Raw genomic sequence first — 21,874 nt, 5'->3', positions numbered from 1 at the left:
GTTATTGATCGGTTATTGGTTATTGATCAGTTATCGGTTATTGATCGGGTATCGGTTATTGATCAGTTATCGGTTATTGATCGCACTCACGTGACCACGGCGTTAGGGTTTTGATGGGATATCGATCGGTTGTTGATCAGTACCGATCAGTTATCGGTTATTGATCGGTTATCGGTTATTGATCGGTTATCGATCGGTTATTGATCGCACTCACGTGACCACGGCGTTGGGGTTTTGATGGGATATTGATCGGTTATCGATCAGTACCGATCAGTTATCGGTTATTGATCAGTTATCGGTTATTGATCAGTTATCGATCGGTTATTGATCGCACTCACGTGACCACGGCGTTGGGGTTTTGATGGGATATCGATCGGTTGTCGATCAGTACCGATCAGTTATCGGTTATTGATCGGTTATCGGTTATTGATCAGTTATCTATCGGTTATTGATCGCACTCACGTGACCACGGCGTTGGGGTTTTGATGGGATGTCGATCGGTTATCAATCATTACCGATCAGTACCGATCAGTTATCGGTTATTGATCGGTTATCGGTTATTGATCAGTTATCGGTTATTGATCGCACTCACGTGACCACGGCGTTGGGGTTTTGATGGGATATCGATCGGTTGTCGATCAGTACCGATCAGCTATAGATCAGTTATCGGTTATTGATCAGTTATCGGTTATTGATCAGTTATCGGTTATTGATCAGTTATCGGTTATTGATCGCACTCACGTGACCACGGCGTTGGGGTTTTGATGGGATATCGATCGGTTGTCGATCAGTACCGATCAGTTATCGGTTATTGATCGGTTATCGGTTATTGATCGGTTATTGGTTATTGATCGCACTCACGTGACCACGGCGTTGGGGTTCTTCTCCACGGCGTAGAGGCGCACGCGGGTCCCGGCCTGGCGAGCGGCGCGGAGCGCGGCCGACACCAGCGGCCCCCGCCCGGCCCCCAGCACCATCACCACCCTGAATTGGGTTCAAAAACCCCAAAATTGGGAAAATTCACCCCGACAAACCCAAAATCCACAAAATTCAACCAAAAAAAACCCAAAAATCCCCCAAAATTCGCCCCAAAATCCCCCCGAGCGCGGCCGACACCAGCGGCCCCCACCTCACCACCCTGAATTGGGTTAAAAAACCCCAAAATTGGGAAAATTCACCCCAAAATCGGCTTCAGCGCCCCAAAATCCCCTAAATTTACCCCAAAATTGGCCCCAAAAACCCAAAATTTATCCCAAGATTTACCCCAAAATTCACCCCAAATCCCCAAAAAATCCCCCCCAAAATCCCCAAAATATACCCCAAAAAATCCCAAAATTAACCCCAAAATCGGGGAAATTCACCCCAAAATTCAACCCCAAAATCCCCAAAATTCAACCCCAAAATCCCCAAAATTCACCCCCAAATTAACCCCAAAATCCCCCAAATTCACCCCCAAATTAACCCCAAAAAAATCCCAAAATTCAACCCCAAAATCGGGGAAATTCACCCCAAAATTCACCCCAAAATTCATCCCAAAATAAAAAAAAAAAAAACCCAAAATTACCCCAAAAATGGGTCAGGAAACCCCAAAATTTTGGATTAATTTGGGGTGAATTTTGGGATGAATTTGGGGATAAATTTTAGTAAATTTTGGGGTGAATTTGGATTTTTTGGGGTGAATTTTGGGGTGAATTTGGGTGAATTTTGGGATAAATTTTGGGGTGAATTTGGGTGAATTTTGGGATAAATTTTGGGGTGAATTTGGGTGAATTTTGGGGTGAATTTGGGTGAATTTTGGGGTAAATTTGGGTTTTTTGGGGTGATTTTTGGGGTTTTTTTGGGTGATTTTTGGGGTTTTTTTGGGTGATTTTTGGGTTTTTTTTGGGAGATTTTTGGGGTTTTTTTGGGTGATTTTTGGGGATTTTTGGGGTGAATTTTGGGATGAATTTTGGGGTGAAATCCGTGGATTTTGGGGTGAATTTTGGGGTTAATTTGGGTAAATTTTGGGTAAATTTTGGGGTGAATTTTGGGGTGAGTTTTATGGTAAATTTAGGATAAATTTGGATAATTTTGGGGTGAATTTTGGGTGAAATCCATGGATTTTGGGTAAATTTTGGGGTGAATTTGGATAAATTTGGGTAAATTTCGGGGTGAATTTTGGGGTGAAATCCGAGGATTTTGGGGTGAATTTTGGGGTGAAATCCGAGGATTTTGGGGTGAATTTTGGGATGAATTTTGGGATGAATTTTGGGATGAATTTTGGGTAAATTTTGGGATAAATTTGGATAAATTTGGGTAAATTTTGGGTGAATTTTGGGGTGAAATCCGAGGATTTTGGGCTGAATTTCGGGGTGAATTTTGGGGTGAAATCCGAGGATTTTGGGCTGAATTTCGGGGTGAATTTTGGGGTGAAATCCGAGGATTTTGGGCTGAATTTCGGGGTGAATTTCGGGGTGAAATCCGAGGATTTTGGGGTGAATTTTGGGGTGAAATCCGAGGATTTTGGGGTGAATTTTGGGGTGAAATCCGAGGATTTTGGGGTGAATTTTGGGGTGAAATCCGAGGATTTTGGGGTGAATTTTGGGGTGAAATCCGAGGATTTTGGGGTAAATTTCGGGGTGAATTTTGGGGTGAAATCCGAGGATTTTGGGGTGAATTTTGAGGTGAAATCCGTGGATTTTGGGGTGAATTTCGGGGTGAATTTTGGGGTGAAATCCGAGGATTTTGGGGTGAATTTTGGGTGAATTTTGGGGTGAAATCCGAGGATTTTGGGCACTCACTGCACGTTCGTCTCCCGCTCCCCCTCGGGGACCCGGTCCTGGAGGCACTTGAAGATGGCCTGGAATTATGCAAATTTATGCAAATGAGGGGGTGCAACAACACCCAAACACCCCACACCCACCTGGTGGTGTTAATTAGGCTGCGATTATGCAAATTAGGAAAGCACCAAAGCCTATCCTGGCCTTATTATGCAAATTAACGGTCCGTGTATGTAAATTAGGAACACCTACATGCAAATCAAATATGCTTCATGCAAATTAGAAGCGCTGTTATGCAAATTAGATCTGCAGGTAGCTTGAATCGCCCCAAAAGATGGGCGGGGCTATGCAAATTAAGATTTTCAACCATATTTATGCTAATTTTATGCAAATCATGTACCTTAATGCAAATTGAGACCATACCAGAGTAAATAAACCAGTCCTATGCAAATGAGGCAATTATAAAGCAGGTAAGCTAATTAATATGTGACCAGATTGCAATTAAGGCCGTTTATGCAAATTAGCACCAAATTAACGCGTGCCATAAATAAAACGAGACAAATCAATTAATTTATGGAAAGCACCAAACGATACATGCAAACCAATTATGCAAATTTCTATTTAAGCTATGCAAATCACTAATTTGTGCGAGCCACTAATCGATTTATGCTAATCACAAATTAACCCATGCAAATCACTGGTTAATTCATGCAAATCCGGGAATTATGCAAATGAACTTTAAAATTATGCCAGCCACTTCATAACCCATTTATGGCACAGGTTAATTTGCATAATTCGCTGATTAATTTATGCAAACTAAGGGAGAATTGGTTCAAACTACATGAAAGGTGGGAAGGGCGTGTCCATGCAAATTAGCCCAATGAATATGCAAATAAGGGTTAAAGGTAATGGAGAAATGGGGGAAATGACGGGGAAGGAGGGGATTGGTTATGCAAATGAGATGCAAATGAGGCACCTGCTGGTACTGGCAGTACTTGATGGGATGGTGGGGAAGGAGGGTTTGGCTATGCAAATGAGATGCAAATGAGGCCACACCTGCTAATACTGGAAGCACTTGATGGGATCGTGGGGAAGGAGGGGATTGGCTATGCAAATGAGATGCAAATGAGATGCAAATGAGGCACCTGCTGGTACTGGCAGTACTTGATGGGATCGTGGGGAAGGAGGGGATTGGCTATGCAAATGAGATTCAAATGAGGCCACACCTGCTGGTACTGGCAGTACTTGATGGGATCGTGGGGAAGGAGGGTTTGGCTATGCAAATGAGATGCAAATGAGGCCACACCTGCTGATACTGGAAGCACTTGATGGGATCGTGGGGAAGGAGGGGATTGGTTATGCAAATGAGATGCAAATGAGGCACCTGCTGGTACTGGCAGTACTTGATGGGATTGTGGGGAAAGAGGGGATTGGCTATGCAAATGAGATGCAAATGAGGCCACACCTGCTGATACTGGAAGCACTTGATGGGATCGTGGGGAAGGAGGGTTTGGCTATGCAAATGAGATGCAAATGAGGCACCTGCTGGTACTGGCAGTACTTGATGGGATCGTGGGGAATGAGTGTTTGGCTATGCAAATGAGATGCAAATGAGGCCACACCTGCTGATACTGGAAGCACTTGATGGGATCGTGGGGAAGGAGGGTTTGGCTATGCAAATGAGATGCAAATGAGGCACCTGCTGGTACTGGCAGCACTTGATGGGATCGCGGGGAAGGAGGGGATTGGCTATGCAAATGAGATGCAAATGAGATGCAAATGAGGCACCTGCTGGTACTGGCAGTACTTGATGGGATTGTGGGGAAGGAGGGATTAGCTATGCAAATGAGATGCAAATGAGGCACCTGCTGGTACTGGCAGTACTTGATGGGATCCTTCTCGAACACCTCGTACGTCTGCGACTCCAGGTTGTCCATCAGCGGCTGAAATTTGCCCAAAATCACCCAAATTTCACCCAAAATTTCACCCCAAATTCACCAAAAATTGACCCACAATTCACAAAAAATTCACCCCGAAATTCGCCCAAATTTAACCCAAAATTAATCCAAAATTTAACTCGTAATTCATCAAAAATTCACCCCAAATTCGTCCAGATTTACCCCAAAATTCACTAAAAATTGACCCAAAATTCACCCCAAAATTCACCCAAATTTAACCCAAAAATCACCCAAAAATTAACTTGAAATTCACAAAAAATTCACCCCAAATTTCACCCAAAATTTCACCCCAAATTCACCCAAAATTTAACTCGATATTCACCCCAAAATTCACAAAAAATTCACAAAAAATTCACCCAAAATTTCATTAAAAATTCACCCAAAATTTCATTAAAAATTCACCCAAAATTTCATTAAAAATTCACCCAAAATTTAACCCCAAATCCCCCAAATTTACCCCAAAATTCACCAAAAACTCAGCTGCAATTATCCCAAAAATCAAACTGGGATGGACTGGGATGGACTGGGATGGACTGGGATCAAACTGGGATGGACTGGGATGGACTGGGACCGAACTGGGATGGACTGGGACCAAACTGGGATGGACTGGGATGGACTGGGATCAAACTGGGATGGACTGGGATGGACTGGGATCAAACTGGGATGGACTGGGATGGACTGGGATGGACTGGGACCAAACTGGGATGGACTGGGATGGACTGGGATCAAACTGGGATGGACTGGGATGGACTGGGATGGACTGGGACCAAACTGGGATGGACTGGGACCAAACTGGGATCAAACTGGGATGGACTGGGATGGACTGGGATGGACTGGGATCAAACTGGGATGGACTGGGATGGACTGGGATGAACTGGGACCAAACTGGGACGAAACTGGGATGGACTGGGATGGACTGGGATGGACTGGGATCAAACTGGGATCAAACTGGGATGGACTGGGACCAAACTGGGATGGACTGGGATGGACTGGGATGGACTGGGATGGACTGGGATGGACTGGGATGGACTGGGATCAAACTGGGACCAAACTGGGACCAAACTGGGATGGACTGGGAGGGGTTTTGGGGTTACTGGGAGTTACTGGTTTGGGGTTTTGGTTACTGGTTTGGGGGTTTTGGTTACTGGGCTGTACTGGGAGGTCACTGGGCTGTACTGGGGGGGTTCCCAGTGGGTTACTGGTTTGAACTGGTCTGAACTGGTCTCACCTGGAGCGGGCTCTGCAGGTAATCCTCGTTACTGGGAGTTACTGGGAGTTACTGGTTTGGGGTTTTGGTTACTGGTTTGGGGTTTTTGGTTACTGGGAGTTACTGGGAGGTTACTGGGGGGGTTCCCAGTGGGTTACTGGTTTGAACTGGTCTGAACTGGTCCCACCTGGAGCGGGCTCTGCAGGTAATCCTCGTTACTGGGAGTTACTGGGAGTTACTGGTTTGGGGTTTTTGGTTACTGGTTTGGGGTTTTTGGTTACTGGGCTGTACTGGGAGGTCACTGGGCTGTACTGGGGGGGTCACTGGGAGGTTACTGGTTTGAACTGGTCTGAACTGGTCCCACCTGGAGCGGGCTCTGCAGGTAATCCTCGTTACTGGGAGTTACTGGGAGTTACTGGGAGTTACTGGTTTGGGGTTTTTGGTTACTGGTTTGGGGTTTTTGGTTACTGGTTTGGGGTTTTTGGTTACTGGGCTGTACTGGGGGGGTTCCCAGTGGGTTACTGGTTTGAACTGGTCTGAACTGGTCCCACCTGGAGCGGGCTCTGCAGGTAATCCTCGTTACTGGGAGTTACTGGGAGTTACTGGTTTGGGGGTTTTGGTTACTGGTTTGGGGTTTTTGGTTACTGGGAGTTACTGGTTTGGGGTTTTTGGTTACTGGGCTGTACTGGGAGGTCACTGGGCTGTACTGGGGGGGTCACTGGGAGGTTACTGGTTTGAACTGGTCTGAACTGGTCCCACCTGGAGCGGGCTCTGCAGGTAATCCTCGTTACTGGGAGTTACTGGTTTGGGGTTTTTGGTTACTGGTTTGGGGTTCTGGTTACTGGTTTGGGGTTTTTGGTTACTGGGCTGTACTGGGGGGGTTCCCAGTGGGTTACTGGTTTGAACTGGTCTGAACTGGTCCCACCTGGAGCGGGCTCTGCAGGTAATCCTCGTTACTGGGAGTTACTGGGAGTTACTGGTTTGGGGTTTTGGTTACTGGTTTGGGGTTTTTGGTTACTGGGCTGTACTGGGAGGTCACTGGGCTGTACTGGGGGGGTCACTGGGAGGTTACTGGTTTGAACTGGTCTGAACTGGTCCCACCTGGAGCGGGCTCTGCAGGTAATCCTCGTAGCCGCGGGCGTACAGCTCGTAGGCCGAGGGCGGCGGGCGGTGCTGGCCCAGGTGCTCCAGGTACTGCAGGTACGCGGCCAGGGGGCGGCCGCCGTGCCGGGGGGCGCCCTGCACGATGATCTGCACGTCCAGCTGGGGGGGAAACCAGTATAAACCAGTATAAACCAGTATGGACCAGTATAAACCAGTATGGACCAGTATGGACCAGTATAGAGTGATAAACAGTGAAAAATACCCATAGAAACACATGTAAACCAGTATAAACCAGTATAAACCAGTATGAACCCACTCCCAGTCCCTCCCAGTCCCTCCCAGTCCAAACCAGTACAAACCAGTCCCTCCCAGTATAAACCAGTACAAACCAGTCCAAACCAGTAACCCCAAATCCCCATTTAACCCATTTTTAACCCTTTCCTCCCCATTTCTCACCCATTTTTTGCCCATTTTCCGCCATTTTTTCCCCCTCCCGGTCCCTCCCAGTTTGTCCCAGTCCCTCCCACTCCAAACCAGTACAAACCAGTCCCTCCCAGTATAAACCAGTAACCCCCAAATCCCCTTTTTAACCCTTTATTAACCTTTTTTAACCCTTTCCTCCCCATTCCTCACCCGTTTTTTGCCCGTTTTTCGCCGTTTTTCCCCCGTTTTTCCCCCGTTTTCCCCCTCCCGGTCCCTCCCAGTACAAACCAGTATAAACCAGTACCTTGAGCAGCTGGCCCAGCAGGCGCTGGTGGCCGCGGGCCAGCACGGGGAACCCTTTCTTGTTGGTGAGGAAGAGGCGGGTGGGGAGGAAGGCGGCGCGCACGGGTTCGCCCAGCCAGCGCGCCAGGGCCGCGGGGGAGGGCAGGTCCGGGCCCAGCTCCAGGGCTGAAACCAGTACAAACCAGTATAAACCAGTATAAACCAGTAAAAACCAGTATAGACCAGTATATACCAGTAAAACCCCATATAAACTGGTATAGACCAGTATAAACCAGTATAAACCAGTCAGGGCCGCGGGGGAGGGCAGGTCCGGGCCCAACTCCAGGGCTGGAACCAGTACAAACCAGTATAAACCAGTATAAACCAGTATAGACCAGTATAGACCAGTATAGACCAGTATGGACCAGTAAAACCCCATATAAACTGATATAGACCAGTATAAACCAGTATAAACCAGTACAAACCAGTATAAACCAGTAAAACCCCAATCTAAACCAGTACAAACTGGTTAAACCCCAATCTAAACCAGTTCAAACCAGTAAAATCCCATCTAAACCAGTACAAACCAGTACAAGCCAGCCCCACCCCTTTTGCTGAAGCCACGCCCCCTGAGGTGAGGCCACGCCCCCTTTCAGGCTAAGCCCCGCCCCGGGTTTTGGCCCCGCCCATTTCGGGCCAAGCCCCGCCCCTTTCAGTCCAAGCCCCGCCCCTTTCAGTCCAAGCCCCGCCCCTTTCAGTCCAAGCCCCGCCCCTTTCGGGCCAAGCCCCGCCCCTTTCGGGCTAAGCCCTGCCCCTTTCGAGCCAAGCCCCGCCCCTTTCAGGCCAAGCCCCGCCCCTTTCAGGCCAAGCCCCGCCCCCTTCAGTCCAAGCCCCGCCCCTTTCGGGCCAAGCCCCGCCCCTTTCGGGCCAAGCCCCGCCCCTTTCGGGCCAAGCCCCGCCCCCATGTTTGGCCCCACCCCTTTCAGGCCAAGCCCCGCCCCTTTCAGGCCAAGCCCCGCCCCTTTCAGTCCAAGCCCCGCCCCTTTCGGGTTTGGCCCCGCCCTCACCGAGCGCCACCCGCTTGTTGTAGTCCAGGAGGGTGCGGAAGTTGTGCCACCTGAGGGGAGGGAAACGCACCCAAAATCACCCCAAATCACCCCAAAAATCACAAAAAATCACCCAAAATCACCCAAAATCACCCCAAAAATCACAAAAAATCACCCAAAATCAGCCAAAATCAGCCCAAAAATCACCCAAAATCACCCAAAATCACCCAAAATCAGCCAAACATCTGCACAAATCACCCAAAATCACCCAAAATCACCCCAAAAATCAGCCAAAATCAGCACAAAATCAGCCAAAATCACCCAAAATCAGCCAAAATCACCCCAAAAATCACAAAAAATCACCCAAAATCACTCCAAAAATCAGCACAAATCAGCATAAATCAGCCAATATCACCCAAAATCAGCCAAAATCACCCAAAATCACCCCAAAAATCAGCCAAAATCAGCCCAAAATCACCCCAAAATCACAAAAAATCAGCCAAAATCAGCCAAAATCACCCCAAAAATCAGCCAAAATCAGCCAAAATCACCCAAAATCTGCACAAATCACCCAAAATCACCCCCAAATCAGCCAAAATCAGCCAAAATCACGCAAAATCTGCACAAAATCACCCAAAATCACCCAAAAATCAGCCAAAATCAGCATAAATCACCTCAAATCAGCCAAAATCACCCAAAATCACCCCAAAAATCACCCAAAATCACCCAAAATCACCCAAAATCACAAAAAATCACCCAAAATCACAAAAATCACCCCAAAAATCAGCCAAAATCAGCCAAAATCATCCAAAATCAGCACAAAATTACCCCAAAATCATCCCAAAATCACCATAAAATCACCCCAAATCACCCCAACATCACCCCAAAATCACCCAAAATCAGCACAAATCTGCCCCAAATCAGCCCAAAATCAGCCCAAAATCACCCCAAAATCTGCCCAAAATGACCCCAAAATACAGCCCAAAGTCACCCCAAAATACAGCCCAAAAATGCCCCAAAATCAACCCAAAATCAGCCCAAAATAACCCAAAAATCACCCTAAAATCACCCAAAAATCCAGCCCAAAATCACCCCAAAATCCCCTAAACACACCCCAAAATAAAAATGCTTTTTTCCCCCAAATTCCTGGTTTTTTTTCCTGTTTTTCCTCACTGCTCCTTTTTTTCCCCGTTTTTTCCCCAAATTCCCGGTTCTTCCCCAAAAATCCCCATTTTTCCTGATTTGCTCCCAAAATCCCCATTTTTCCTCCCCAAAATTATTTTTTTCCTCCAAATTCCCATTTTCCCTCATTTTTCCCACCACAATTCCCATTTTTCCCCCCAAAATTTCCATTTCCCCTTCCAAAATTCCCATTTTTCCCCGTTTTTTCCCTCACTTTTCCCCGTTTTTCCCAAAATCCCCGTTTTCCTCATTTTTCCGCATTTTTTCCCCGTTTTTCCCAAAATCCTGTTTTTTTACCCCATTTTCCCCCACAATCCCAAGTTTTTCCCATTTTCCCCAAAATCCCCGTTTTCCTCCCATTTTTCCCCGTTTTTTCCCAAAATCCCAATTTTTCCTCTATTTTTTTCCAAAATCATCAGTTTTTTCCCATTTTCCCCCACTTTTTCCCAAAATTCCCATTTTTCCCCATTTTTTCCCCATTTTCCCCAGAATCCCCGTTTTTCCCCCCATTTCCCCCTGTTTTTCCCAAAATCCCCATTTTTCCCCCAATTTTTCTGAAAATCTTAATTTTTTTTCTGTTTTTCCCAGTTTTTCCAAAAATCCCCATTTTTCCTCAATTTTTTCCCAAAATCCTTTTTTTCCTCCATTTTCCCCTGCTTTTTCCCAAAATTCCCATTTTTCCCCAAATCCCTATTTTTTCCCCATTTTTTCCCAAATCCCCGTTTTTCTCCCCATTTTTTCCCAAATCCCCGTTTTTTCCCCATTTTTTCCCCCGTTTTTCCCAAACTCCCCATTTTTTCCCCATTTTTTCCCAAAATCCCCGTTTTTCCCCCATTTTTCCGAAAATACCCGTTTTTTCCCCATTTTTTCCCCATTTTTCCCCGTTTTTTCCCAAAATCCCCGTTTTTTCCCCGTTTTCCCCCATTTTTTCCCAAAATCCCCGTTTTCTCCCCGTTTTTCCCAAAATCCCCGTTTTTCTCCGTTTTTTCCCCATTTTTCCCAAAATCCCCGTTTTTCCCCCATTTTTCCCAAAATCCCTGTTTTTTCCCCATTTTTTCCCCGTTCTTTCCCAAAATCCCCGTTTTTCTCCCCATTTTTTCCCAAAATCCCAGTTTTTCCCCCGTTTTTTCCCCGTTTTTTCCCCATTTTTCCCAAAATCCCCGTCTTTTCCCCGTTTCTCCCCGTTTTTCCCAAAATCCCCGTTTTCTCCCCGTTTCTCCCCATTTTTCCCAAAATCCCCGTTTTTCCCCGTTTTTCTCCCCGTTTTTTCCCCATTTTTCCCAAAATCCCCGTTTTTTCCCCATTTTTTCCCAAAATCCCCGTTTTTTCCCCGTTTTCCCCCGTTTTTTCCCCAAATCCCCGTTTTTTCCCCATTTTTCCCCCGTTTTTTCCCCAAATCCCCGTTTTTTCCCCGTTTTTTCCCCATTTTCTCCCCGTTTCTCCCCATTTTTTCCCAAAATCCCCCTTTTTCTCCCCGTTTTCTCCCCGTTTTTCCCCATTTTTCCCAAAATCCCCCTTTTTCTCCCCGTTTTTTCCCCGTTTTTCCCAAAATCCCCATTTTTCTCCCCATTTTTCCCCAAATCCCCGTTTTTTCCCCGTTTTCTCCCCGTTTTTTCCCCGTTTTCTCCCCGTTTTTCCCCGTTTTCTCCCCGTTTTTCCCCGTTTTTCCCAAAATCCCGCTTTTTCTCCCCGTTTTCTCCCCGTTTTTCCCCGTTTTTCCCAAAATCCCGCTTTTTCTCCCCGTTTTTCCCCGTTTTTCCCTGTTTTTTCCCCATTTTTCCCCGTTTTTTCCCCGTTTTTTCCCAAATCCCCGTTTTTTCCCCATTTTTCCCCGTTTTTCCCCATTTTTCCCAAACTCCCCATTTTTCCAGTTTTTCCCCTTTTTCTCCCCGTTTTTTCCCCGTTTTTCCCCATTTTTCCCCAAATCCCCGTTTTTTTCCCCGTTTTTTCCCCATTTTCCCCATTTTTCCCCGATTTTCCCAAAATCCCGCTTTTTCTCCCCGTTTCCTCACCACTCCCACGTGTTCTCCTCGTCGCCCCCCCCGGCTGGGGGCGGGGCCTCGTTCCCGATGACGTCATCGCGGGAATCCTCGGGGGGCACCAGCGGCACCTGGACCCAGAACTGACCAGTGCCCACCAGTTTGGACCAGTATAAACCAGTACGGACCGGTATGGACCGGTATGGACCAGTTTGGACCAGTATAAACCAGTACTGACCAGTGCCCACCAGTTTGGACCAGTATAAACCAGTATGGACTGGTATGGACCGGTATGGACCGGTATGGACCGGTATGGACCAGTATGGAACAGTATGGACCAGTACGGACCAGTATAAACCAGTATGGACCAGTATAAACCAGTATGGACCAGTATGGACCAGTACCAAACACTCCCATTTTTAACCCATTTTTAACCCTTTTTTCCCTGTTTTTTCACATTTTTTCCCCGTTTTTTCACCGTTTTTTCCCCGTTTTTTCCCCTCCCAGTCCCTCCCAGTACCAAACCAGTATAAACCAGTCCAAACCAGTCCAAACCAGTACCAAATCCCGCCATTTTAACCCTTTCCTTCCCATTTTTAACCCTTTCTTCCCCATTTTTAACCCTTTCTTCACCGTTTTTTCGCATTTTTTCCCCGTTTTTTCCCCTCCCAGTCCCTCCCAGTATAAACCAGTCCAAACCAGTCCAAACCAGTCCAAACCAGTACCAAATCCCGCCATTTTAACCCTTTCTTCCCCATTTTTAACCCATTTTTAACCCTTTCTTCACCATTTTTTCGCATTTTTTCCCCGTTTTTTCCCGTTTTTTCCCCTCCCAGTCCCTCCCAGTCCAAACCAGTATAAACCAGTCCAAACCAGTACCAAATCCCGCCATTTTAACCCTTTCTTCCCCATTTTTAACCCATTTTTAACCCTTTCTTCGCCGTTTTTTCGCATTTTTTCCCCGTTTTTTCCCCATTTTTTCCCGTTTTCCCCCGTTTTTTCCCCTCCCAGTCCCTCCCAGTCCAAACCAGTATAAACCAGTACAAACCAGTATAAACCAGTACCAAATCCCGCCATTTTAACCCTTTCTTCCCCATTTTTAACCCATTTTTAACCCTTTCTTCGCCATTTTTTCGCATTTTTTCCCCGTTTTTTCACCGTTTTCCCCCGTTTTTCCGCCATTTTTTCCCCTCCCAGTCCAAACCAGTCCAAACCAGTATAAACCAGTCCAAACCAGTACCAAATCCCGCCATTTTAACCCTTTCTTCCCCATTTTTAACCCTTTCTTCCCCATTTTTAACCCATTTTTAACCCTTTCTTCACCGTTTTTTCGCATTTTTCCCCCGTTTTTTCCCCTCCCAGTCCCTCCCAGTATAAACCAGTATAAACCAGTACCAAACCAGTACCAAATCCCGCCATTTTAACCCTTTCCTTCCCATTTTTAACCCTTTCTTCCCCATTTTTAACCCATTTTTAACCCTTTCTTCGCCGTTTTTTCGCATTTTTCCCCCGTTTTTTCCCGTTTTTTCCCCGTTTTTTCCCCTCCCAGTCCCTCCCAGTATAAACCAGTACAAACCAGTACCTGGGTGGCGTGGTGGCCGCTGTGCAGGTGGGCGCTCAGCCCCCGGGCCAGGTTGGGGTTGTGGCGCCCCCTGAGGGGCACCAGGTGAGCGGCCAGGCCCAGGTAGGCGCCGAAATCCAGCTCCTGCCGCAGCGCCTGCGCCCAAAACCGCCCGAAATCACCCCAAAATCCACCCCAAAATTCCGAAATTATCGAATTCCCGCCGCCAGGCACCGAAAAATCCCCAAATTCAGCAAAAAATCCCGCTCGAAAACGAGGAAAAATGAGGAATTTCAGCTGGAATCTGTCAAAATCTGGCCGCAAAATCGCCGTCCTGATGGCCAAAATTGTCTCAGAATTCCCAAAATTTCGCCACAAAAAATGCTGAAATTCCAAAAAAAAAAAACCCCAAAAAAATATTAAAAAAAAATGCGACCAGATTTGAGCAAAATTCAAGAGTTTCAGCCCAAATCTGTCAAAATTCAGCTCAAAATCCTCGTCTTGGAGGGAAAAAAACCCAAATTTCATCCCAAAATCCCAAATTCTCGGCGCCAGACACCGAAAAATCCCGAGATTCCCAAAAAAATTCCCGAAATTCCCCAAAAAATCCCCGAAATTCCCAAAAAATCCCCAAAATTCCCCAAAAAATCCCATCCAAACCCGCAAAAAGTCCCAGAAATTCCATAAAAAATGCAACCAGATTTGGGCAAAATTCAAAATTTTCAGGCAAATTCCACCCCAAAATTCCAAAATTCCAAATTCCCGGCGCCAGACACCGAAAAATCCCGAGATTCCCAAAAAAATCCCCGAAATTCCCAAAAAAATCCCCAAAATTCCCCAAAAAATCCCATCCAAACCCGCAAAAAGTCCCAGAAATTCCATAAAAAATGCAACTAGATTTGGGCAAAATTCAAAAATTTCAGCCAAATTCCACCCCAAAATTCCAAAATTCCAAATTCCCGGTGCCAGACACCAAAAAATCCCCAAATTCACAAAAAAATTCTGCTCAAAAACGAGGAAAAATGAGGAATTTCACCTCAAATCTGTCAAAATCCGGCCCAAAATCCCCGTCCTGATGCCCAAAATTGTCCCAGAATTCCCAAAATTCCCCAAAATTCCCAAAAATCCCCTTCAACATTCCACAAACTCTCCAAAACTCCCCAAATTCCCCAAAATTCCCTTCAAAATCCCCCAAATTCCCAAAAATTCCACCAAATCCCCTGAAAATTCCCTTCAAAATCCCCCAAATTCCCAAAAATTCCACCAAATCCCCTCAAAATTCCACAAAATCCAAAAAATTCCCCCAAAACCCCAAAAATGCCCCAAAATTCCCCTCAAAAATCCCACAAAGTTCCTAAAAATTCCCAAAACGTTCTCTCAAAATCCCGTTAAATTTCCTCAAATTCCCAAAAATTCCCCAAAAATCCCCTTACAATTCCACAAAATCCCCAAAATTCCAAACAAAAATTGCCCAAAAATTCTCCAAATTGTCCCAAAATCCCCAAAATTGCCCAAATTTTACTTTTTGGGAGTTTTTTCGGACGTGCTCCAGGGGCGAATCCGGGCGGATCCAGGGCGACAATTTCCCCACGATCAGCGTGTTCCAGTCTGGAAAATTCCCAAAATTTATCCCAAAATTATCCCAAAATTTATCCCAAATTTATCCCAAAATTTATCCCAAAATTATCCCAAAATTATCTCAAAATTATCCCAAATTTATCCCAAATTTATCCCAAAATTTATCCCAAATTAATCCCAAATTCATCCCAAAATTTATCCCAAATTCATCCCAAAATTTATCCCAAATTTATCCCAAATTTATCCCAAATTTATCCCAAAAATCCCCAAATTTATCCCAAAAGTACACAGCAAAATCCCCAGAATTCACTCCAAAATTCACCCCAAAATCCCAAAATTTATCCCAAATTTATCCCAAAATTTATCCCAAATTTATCCCAAAATTCCCCAAGAGCTTCCCCACGATCAGCGTGTTCCATTCTGGAAAATTCCCAAAATTTATCCCAAATTCACCCCAAAATTATCCCAAATTTATCCCAAAATTCCCCAAGAGCTTCCCCACGATCAGCGTGTTCCAGTCTGGAAAAATTCCAAAATTTATCCCAAAATTTATCCCAAAAATCCCCAAATTTATCCCAAAAGTACACACCAAAATCCCCAAAATTCACTCAAGAATTCACCCCAAAATCCCAAAATTTATCCCAAATTTATCCCAAATTTATCCCAAATTTATCCCAAATTTATCCCCAAGAGCTTCCCCACGATCAGCGTGTTCCAGTCTGGAAAATTCCCAAAATTTATCCCAAAATTATCCCAAAATTATCCCAAATTTATCCCAAAATTATCTCAAATTTATCCCAAAATTTATCCCAAATTTATCCCAAAAATCCTCAAATTTATCCCAAAAGTACACACCAAAATCCCCAAAATTCACTCAAAAATTCACCCCAAAATCCCAAAAATTATCCCAAATTTATCCCAAAATTTATCCCAAATTTATCCCAAAATTTATCCCAAATTTATCCCAAAATTCCCCAAGAGCTTCCCCACGATCAGCGTGTTCCATTCTGGAAAATTCCCAAAATTTATCCCAAATTCACCCCAAAATTATCCCAAATTTATCCCAAAATTCCCCAAGAGCTTCCCCACGATCAGCGTGTTCCAGTCTGGAAAAATTCCAAAATTTATCCCAAAATTTATCCCAAAAATCCTCAAATTTATCCCAAAAGTACACACCAAAATCCCCAAAATTCACTCCAAAATTCACCCCAAAATACCAAAATTTATCCCAAATTTATCCCAAAATTTATCCCAAATTTCACCCCAAAATCCCCCCAATTTATCCCAAAATTCACCCCAAAACCCCAAAATTTATCCCAAAATTCATCCCAAAGTTTATCCCAAAATTCGTTCCAAATTCCCTCAAATTCACCCCCAAAATCCCTAAAATTCACCCCAAAATTCAGCCCAAATTCACCCCAAAATTCCCTCAAATTCACCCCCAAAATCCCTAAAATTCACCCCAAAATTCACCCAAATTCAGCCCAAAACTCCCCCCATAATCCCCAAATTTAACCCCAAAATTTAATTTAAAAATTCCCCAAAATTTTCCCCAAAATTCCCAATTTACCCAAAATGCCCCAAATTCACCCCAAAATGCCCTCCCAGTACAAACCAGTATAAACCAGTACAAACCAGTACCAAAATCTGACTTTAAATCTGATTTTTCCCCATTTTTGACCCTTTTAGTGCCCCAAAATCCCCGAAAATTGCCCCAAAATGGCCCCAAAATGCCCTCCCAGTATAAACCAGTATAAACCAGTATAAACCAGTACAAACCAGTACAAACCAGTACCAAACCAATACCAAAACCTGACTTTAGAGCCGATTTTTCCCCATTTTTGACCCTTTTAGTGCCCCAAAATCCCCAAAAATTGCCCCAAAATCCCCTCCCAGTATGAACCAGTATAACCCAGTACCAAACCAGTACAAACCAGTATAAACCAGTACAAACCAGTACCAAACCAATACTAAAATCTGACTTCAAAGCAATTTTTTCCCCATTTTTGACCCTTTTAGTGCCCCAAAATCCCTGAAAATTGTCCCAAAATGGCCCCAAAATGCCCTCCCAGTACAAACCAGTAGAAACCAGTATAAACCAGTATAACCAGTCTCACCGCGGCCGGCCAGCACCAGGTCGGAGCGGGTCTGGGGTCCCGGGCGGTCCCGCGCCGGCGGCGCCGCGAATTCCCGGCGGTGCCGAGGGTGGAAGAGCGGCAGGCACAGGAAATCGAAACTGGGCAAACTGGGATTACTGGGAAGCCAAACTGGGAGGGACTGGGAGGGACTGGGATCAAACTGGGAGGGACTGGGATGGACTGGGATCAAACTGGGATGGACTGGGAGGGGCTGGGAGGGACTGGGATCAAACTGGGATGGACTGGGAGTTACTGGGAGGAACTGGGAGGGACTGGGAGAGAACTGGGAGGGACTGGGAGGGACTGGGATGAACTGGGAGGGAACTGGGATCAAACTGGGATGGACTGGGAGGGACTGGGAGGGAACTGGGATGGACTGGGAGGGACTGGGAGGGACTGGGAGGGACTGGGAGGGAACTGGGAGGAACTGGGAGGGACTGGGAGGGACTGGGAGGGACTGGGAGGGGACTGGGAGGGACTGGGAGGGACTGGGAGGGAACTGGTTTATACTGGGAGGGACTGGGAGGGAACTGGTTTATACTGGGAGGGACTGGGAGGAACTGGGAGGGACTGGGAGGGACTGGGAGGGACTGGGAGGGAACTGGGAGGGACTGGGAGGGACTGGGAGGGACTGGGAGGGAACTGGGATGGACTGGGAGGGACTGGGAGGGACTGGGAGGGAACTGGGAGGGACTGGGAGGGACTGGGAGGGAACTGGGAGGGAACTGGGAGGGACTGGGAGGGACTGGGAGGGACTGGGAGGGACTGGGAGGAACTGGGAGGGACTGGGATCAAACTGGGATGGACTGGGAAGGACTGGGAGGGGACTGGGAGGGACTGGGATCAAACTGGGATGGACTGGGAGTTACTGGGAGGAACTGGGAGGGACTGGGAGGAACTGGGATGGACTGGGATGGACTGGTATCAAACTGGGAGGGACTGGGAGGGACTGGGAGGGAACTGGGAGGGAACTGGGAGGAACTGGGAGGGAACTGGGAGGGACTGGGAATCCAAACTGGGGTTACTGGGATGGACTGGGATGGACTGGGATGGACTGGGATGGACTGGGAGAGACTGGGAGGGAACTGGGACAAACTGGGAGGGACTGGGATGAACTGGGAGGGAACTGGGAGGGACTGGGAATCCAAACTGGGGTTACTGGGATGGACTGGGATGGACTGGGAGGGACTGGGAGGGACTGGGAGCCCAACCGGGCAAACTGGGAGAGACTGGGAACCGAACTGGGTAAACTGGGAGGGACTGGGAGTTACTGGGAGAGGACTGGGATGGACTGGGATCAAACTGGGAGGGACTGGGATGAACTGGGAGGGAACTGGGAGGGAACTGGGATCAAATTGGGATGGACTGGGAGGGAACTGGGATTGACTGGGAGGGAACTGGGAGGGACTGGGAGGGAACTGGGATCAAACTGGGATGGACTGGGAGGGACTGGGATGGACTGGGATGAACTGGGAGGGACTGGGAGGAACTGGGTTATACTGGGATGGACTGGGATGAACTGGGAGGGAACTGGGAGGGAACTGGGAACCCGAACTGGGCAAACTGGGAGGGACTGGGACGGACTGGGAGCCCAACTGGGCAAACTGGGACAGACTGGGAATGCAAACTGGGTAAACTGGGAGGGACTGGGATCAAACTGCGATGGACTGGGAGTTACTGGGAGTTACTGGGAGGAACTGGGAGGGAACTGGGAACCCGAACTGGGCAAACTGGGACGGACTGGGATCAAAGTGGGATGGACTGGGCAAACTGGGAGTTACTGGTTTGAACTGGGAGTTACTGGTTTGAACTGGTTTGAACTGGGCACATTTGTTTTTTGCTTTGGGGATCCCTGAGGGGATTTGGGGATCCCGGAGATTTTGGGGGAATTTGGGGCAAATTTGGGGAATTTTGGGGAATTTGGGGCAAATTTGGGGAATTTTGGGGAATTTGGGGCAAATTTGGGGAATTTTGGGGATCCCTCAGGGGAATTTGGGGCAAATTTGGGGAATTTTGGGGAATTTGGGGCAAATTTGGGGAATTTTGGGATCCCTCAGGGGAATTTGGGGCAAACTTGGGAAATTTTGGGGAATTTGGGGCAAATTTGGGGAATTTTGGGATCCCTCAGGGGAATTTGGGGCAAACTTGGGAAATTTTGGGGAATTTGGGGCAAATTTGGGGAATTTTGGGGGTCCCTGAGGGAATTTGGGGGTTCCTGATGGAATTTGGGGCAAATTTGGAGAACTTTGGGAATTTCTGAGGGGAATTTGGGGCAAATTTGGGGAATTTTGGGGCTCTCTGAGGGAATTTTTGGGGATTTCGGGGCTCCTAGAGGGAATTTTTGGGGATTTTGGGGCTCCCTGAGGGAATTTTGGGGATTTTGGGGCTCCCTGAGGGAATTTTTGGGGATTTCGGGGTTCCCTGAGGGAATTTTTGGGGATTTCGGGGTTTCCTGAGGGAATTTTTGGGGATTTCGGGGCTCCCTGAGGGAATTTTTGGGGATTTCAGGGCTCCCTGAGGGAATTTTTGGGCTCCCTGAGGGAATTTTTGGGGAATTTTGGGGATTTCTGAGGGAATTTTTGGGGATTTCGGGGTTCCCTGAGGGAATTTTTGGGGATTTCGGGGTTCCCTGAGGAAATTTTTGGGGATTTGGGGGTTCCCTGAGGGAATTTTTGGGGAATTTTGGGGATTCCTGAGGGAATTTTTGGGGATTTTGGGGCTCCCTGAAGGAATTTTTGGGGATTTTGAGGCTCCCTGAGGGAATTTTTGGGGATTTTGGGGTTCCCTGAGGGAATTTTTGGGGATTTCGGGGCTCCTAGAGGGAATTTTGGGGTATTTTGGGGCTCCCTGAGGGAATTTTTGGGGATTTTGAGGCTCCCCGAGGGAATTTTGGGGGATTTTGGGGTTCCCTGAGGGAATTTTTGGGGATTTCGGGGCTCCTAGAGGGAATTTTGGGGGATTTTGGGGCTCCCTGAGGGAATTTTTGGAGATTTCGGGGATCCCTGAGGGAATTTTTGGGTATTTTGGGGTTCCCTGAGGGAATTTTGGGGCTTCTAGAGGGAATTTTTGGGGATTTTGGGGCTCCCTGAGGGAATTTTTGGAGATTTTGGGGCTCCCTGAGGGAATTTTTGGGGATTTTGGGGTTCCCTGAGGGAATTTTGGGGATTTCGGGGCTCCTAGAGGGAATTTTTGGGGATTTTGGGGCTCCTAGAGGGAATTTTTGGGGATTTTGGGGTTCCCTGAGGGAATTTTTGGGGATTTTGGGGTTCCCTGAGGGAATTTTTGGGTATTTCGGGGCTCCCTGAGGAAATTTTTGGGGTATTTTGGGGTTCCCTGAGGGAATTTTTGGGGATTTTGGGGTTCCCTGAGGGAATTTTTGGGTATTTTGGGGCTCCCTGAGGAAATTTTTGGGGTATTTTGGGGTTCCCTGAGGGAATTTTTGGGGATTTTGGGGCTCCCTGAGGGAATTTTTGGGGATTTTGGGGCTCCTAGAGGGAATTTTTGGGGATTTTGGGGTTCCCTGAGGGAATTTTTGGGGATTTTGAGGCTCCCTGAGGGAATTTTTGGGTATTTTGGGGTTCCCTGAGGGAATTTTGGAGTATTTTGGGGTTCCCTGAGGGAATTTTGGGGGATTTCGGGGTTCCCTGAGGGAATTTTGGGGATTTTGGGGCTCCCTGAGGGAATTTTTGGGTATTTTGGGGCTCCCTGAGGGAATTTTTGGGGATTTTGGGGCTCCTAGAGGGAATTTTTGGGGATTTTGGGGTTCCCTGAGGGAATTTTTGGGTATTTTGGGGCTCCCTGAGGGAATTTTTGGGGATTTCGGTGTTCCCTGAGGGAATTTTGGGGCTTCTAGAGGGAATTTTTGGGGTTTTGGGGTTCCCTGAGGGGACCCGGGCACCTCCCGCGCCCTCCGGCCCCTTTGGGAACACGAGGCGCGCTCGGGGTTCGGTTTTTGGGGTCCCGCGTTGGAATTTTTGGGGTTTTTTTTTTGGGATTTGGGGTTCCGCTCTCACCCCTGCCTGGCCACGGCCCCCAGCGCTCCCGCCACCTCCGGCACGCAGCTCAGGTCCCGGCCTGAGGAGACGCGAGCGGCGCCCGCCGCGCCCGGCCCCGCCGCCATGGCTGCGCCGCTGCTCCCGCTCACCCCCCGTCCCCTCAGGCGGCGGCCAATCAGCGTCGAGCCCGCCTCCCGCGCAGCCAATAGGAACACGAGGAGCAGTTGTCAATCACAGCGCAGCGTTGTGCCCGCCCACAAAAATCGCGGGGAGCCAATGGGAGAGCGCGGAGAGCGGTCAATCACAGCGGAGGCGGGAAAAACGCAGCCAATGAGAGCGCGGAGGCGGCTGTCAGTCAAGGGAGTGGCGGGTTACCCCGCCCATGGGGGCTGTCAGCCAATAGGAACGCGGGCTCGGTTGTCAATCAACGCGGACACAGAGGGGGACGCCCACAAGAGGCACTGACCAATCAGAGCGCTCTGCGAGTTGTCAATCAGAGTTGTGGGTGATGGGCGTGGCCTGTCTGCCAATCACAGCCCACCAGCCAATCGGCGAGCGGAAAGAGCTGTCAATCATCCTCTGGGCCCCGCCCCGCCCCGCTGGCAATCATTTCCCAGGAGGATTTTGGGATTTTTGGGGATTTTTTTGGGAATTCTGTGAAA

General features: G+C 47.5%; 1 protein-coding gene across 3 annotated transcripts in view; it reads right to left on the bottom strand.

Moving 5' to 3' along the window:
• PRMT5 (protein arginine methyltransferase 5) overlaps positions 1-21,359 on the bottom strand; it is a 38,775-nt gene extending 17,416 nt beyond the window's left edge. For all 3 annotated transcript variants that reach the window (XM_085565512.1, XM_085565513.1, XM_085565511.1), the window contains exons 1-11: positions 21,231-21,359; positions 17,197-17,315; positions 15,024-15,109; positions 13,523-13,657; positions 11,974-12,083; positions 8,801-8,850; positions 7,756-7,919; positions 7,026-7,187; positions 4,625-4,702; positions 2,781-2,839; positions 862-984 (exon numbers count right to left, since the gene is read on the bottom strand). In XM_085565512.1, coding sequence (XP_085421638.1) covers positions 862-984; positions 2,781-2,839; positions 4,625-4,702; positions 7,026-7,187; positions 7,756-7,919; positions 8,801-8,850; positions 11,974-12,083; positions 13,523-13,657; positions 15,024-15,109; positions 17,197-17,315; positions 21,231-21,337 — 1,193 coding nt within the window. In that variant the 5' untranslated portion in view covers positions 21,338-21,359. The remainder of the gene's footprint in view (positions 1-861; positions 985-2,780; positions 2,840-4,624; positions 4,703-7,025; positions 7,188-7,755; positions 7,920-8,800; positions 8,851-11,973; positions 12,084-13,522; positions 13,658-15,023; positions 15,110-17,196; positions 17,316-21,230) is intronic.
• Between the last annotated feature and the right edge of the window lie 515 nt (positions 21,360-21,874).

This window comes from Lonchura striata, chromosome 36 (genome assembly GCF_050655825.1).
Source record: "Lonchura striata isolate lonStrDom1 chromosome 36, ASM5065582v1, whole genome shotgun sequence".
NCBI lineage: Eukaryota > Metazoa > Chordata > Aves > Passeriformes > Estrildidae > Lonchura > Lonchura striata.
The sequence above is the reverse complement of the archived record's forward strand: the minus strand, read 5'-3'. Positions and strand labels throughout refer to the sequence as shown.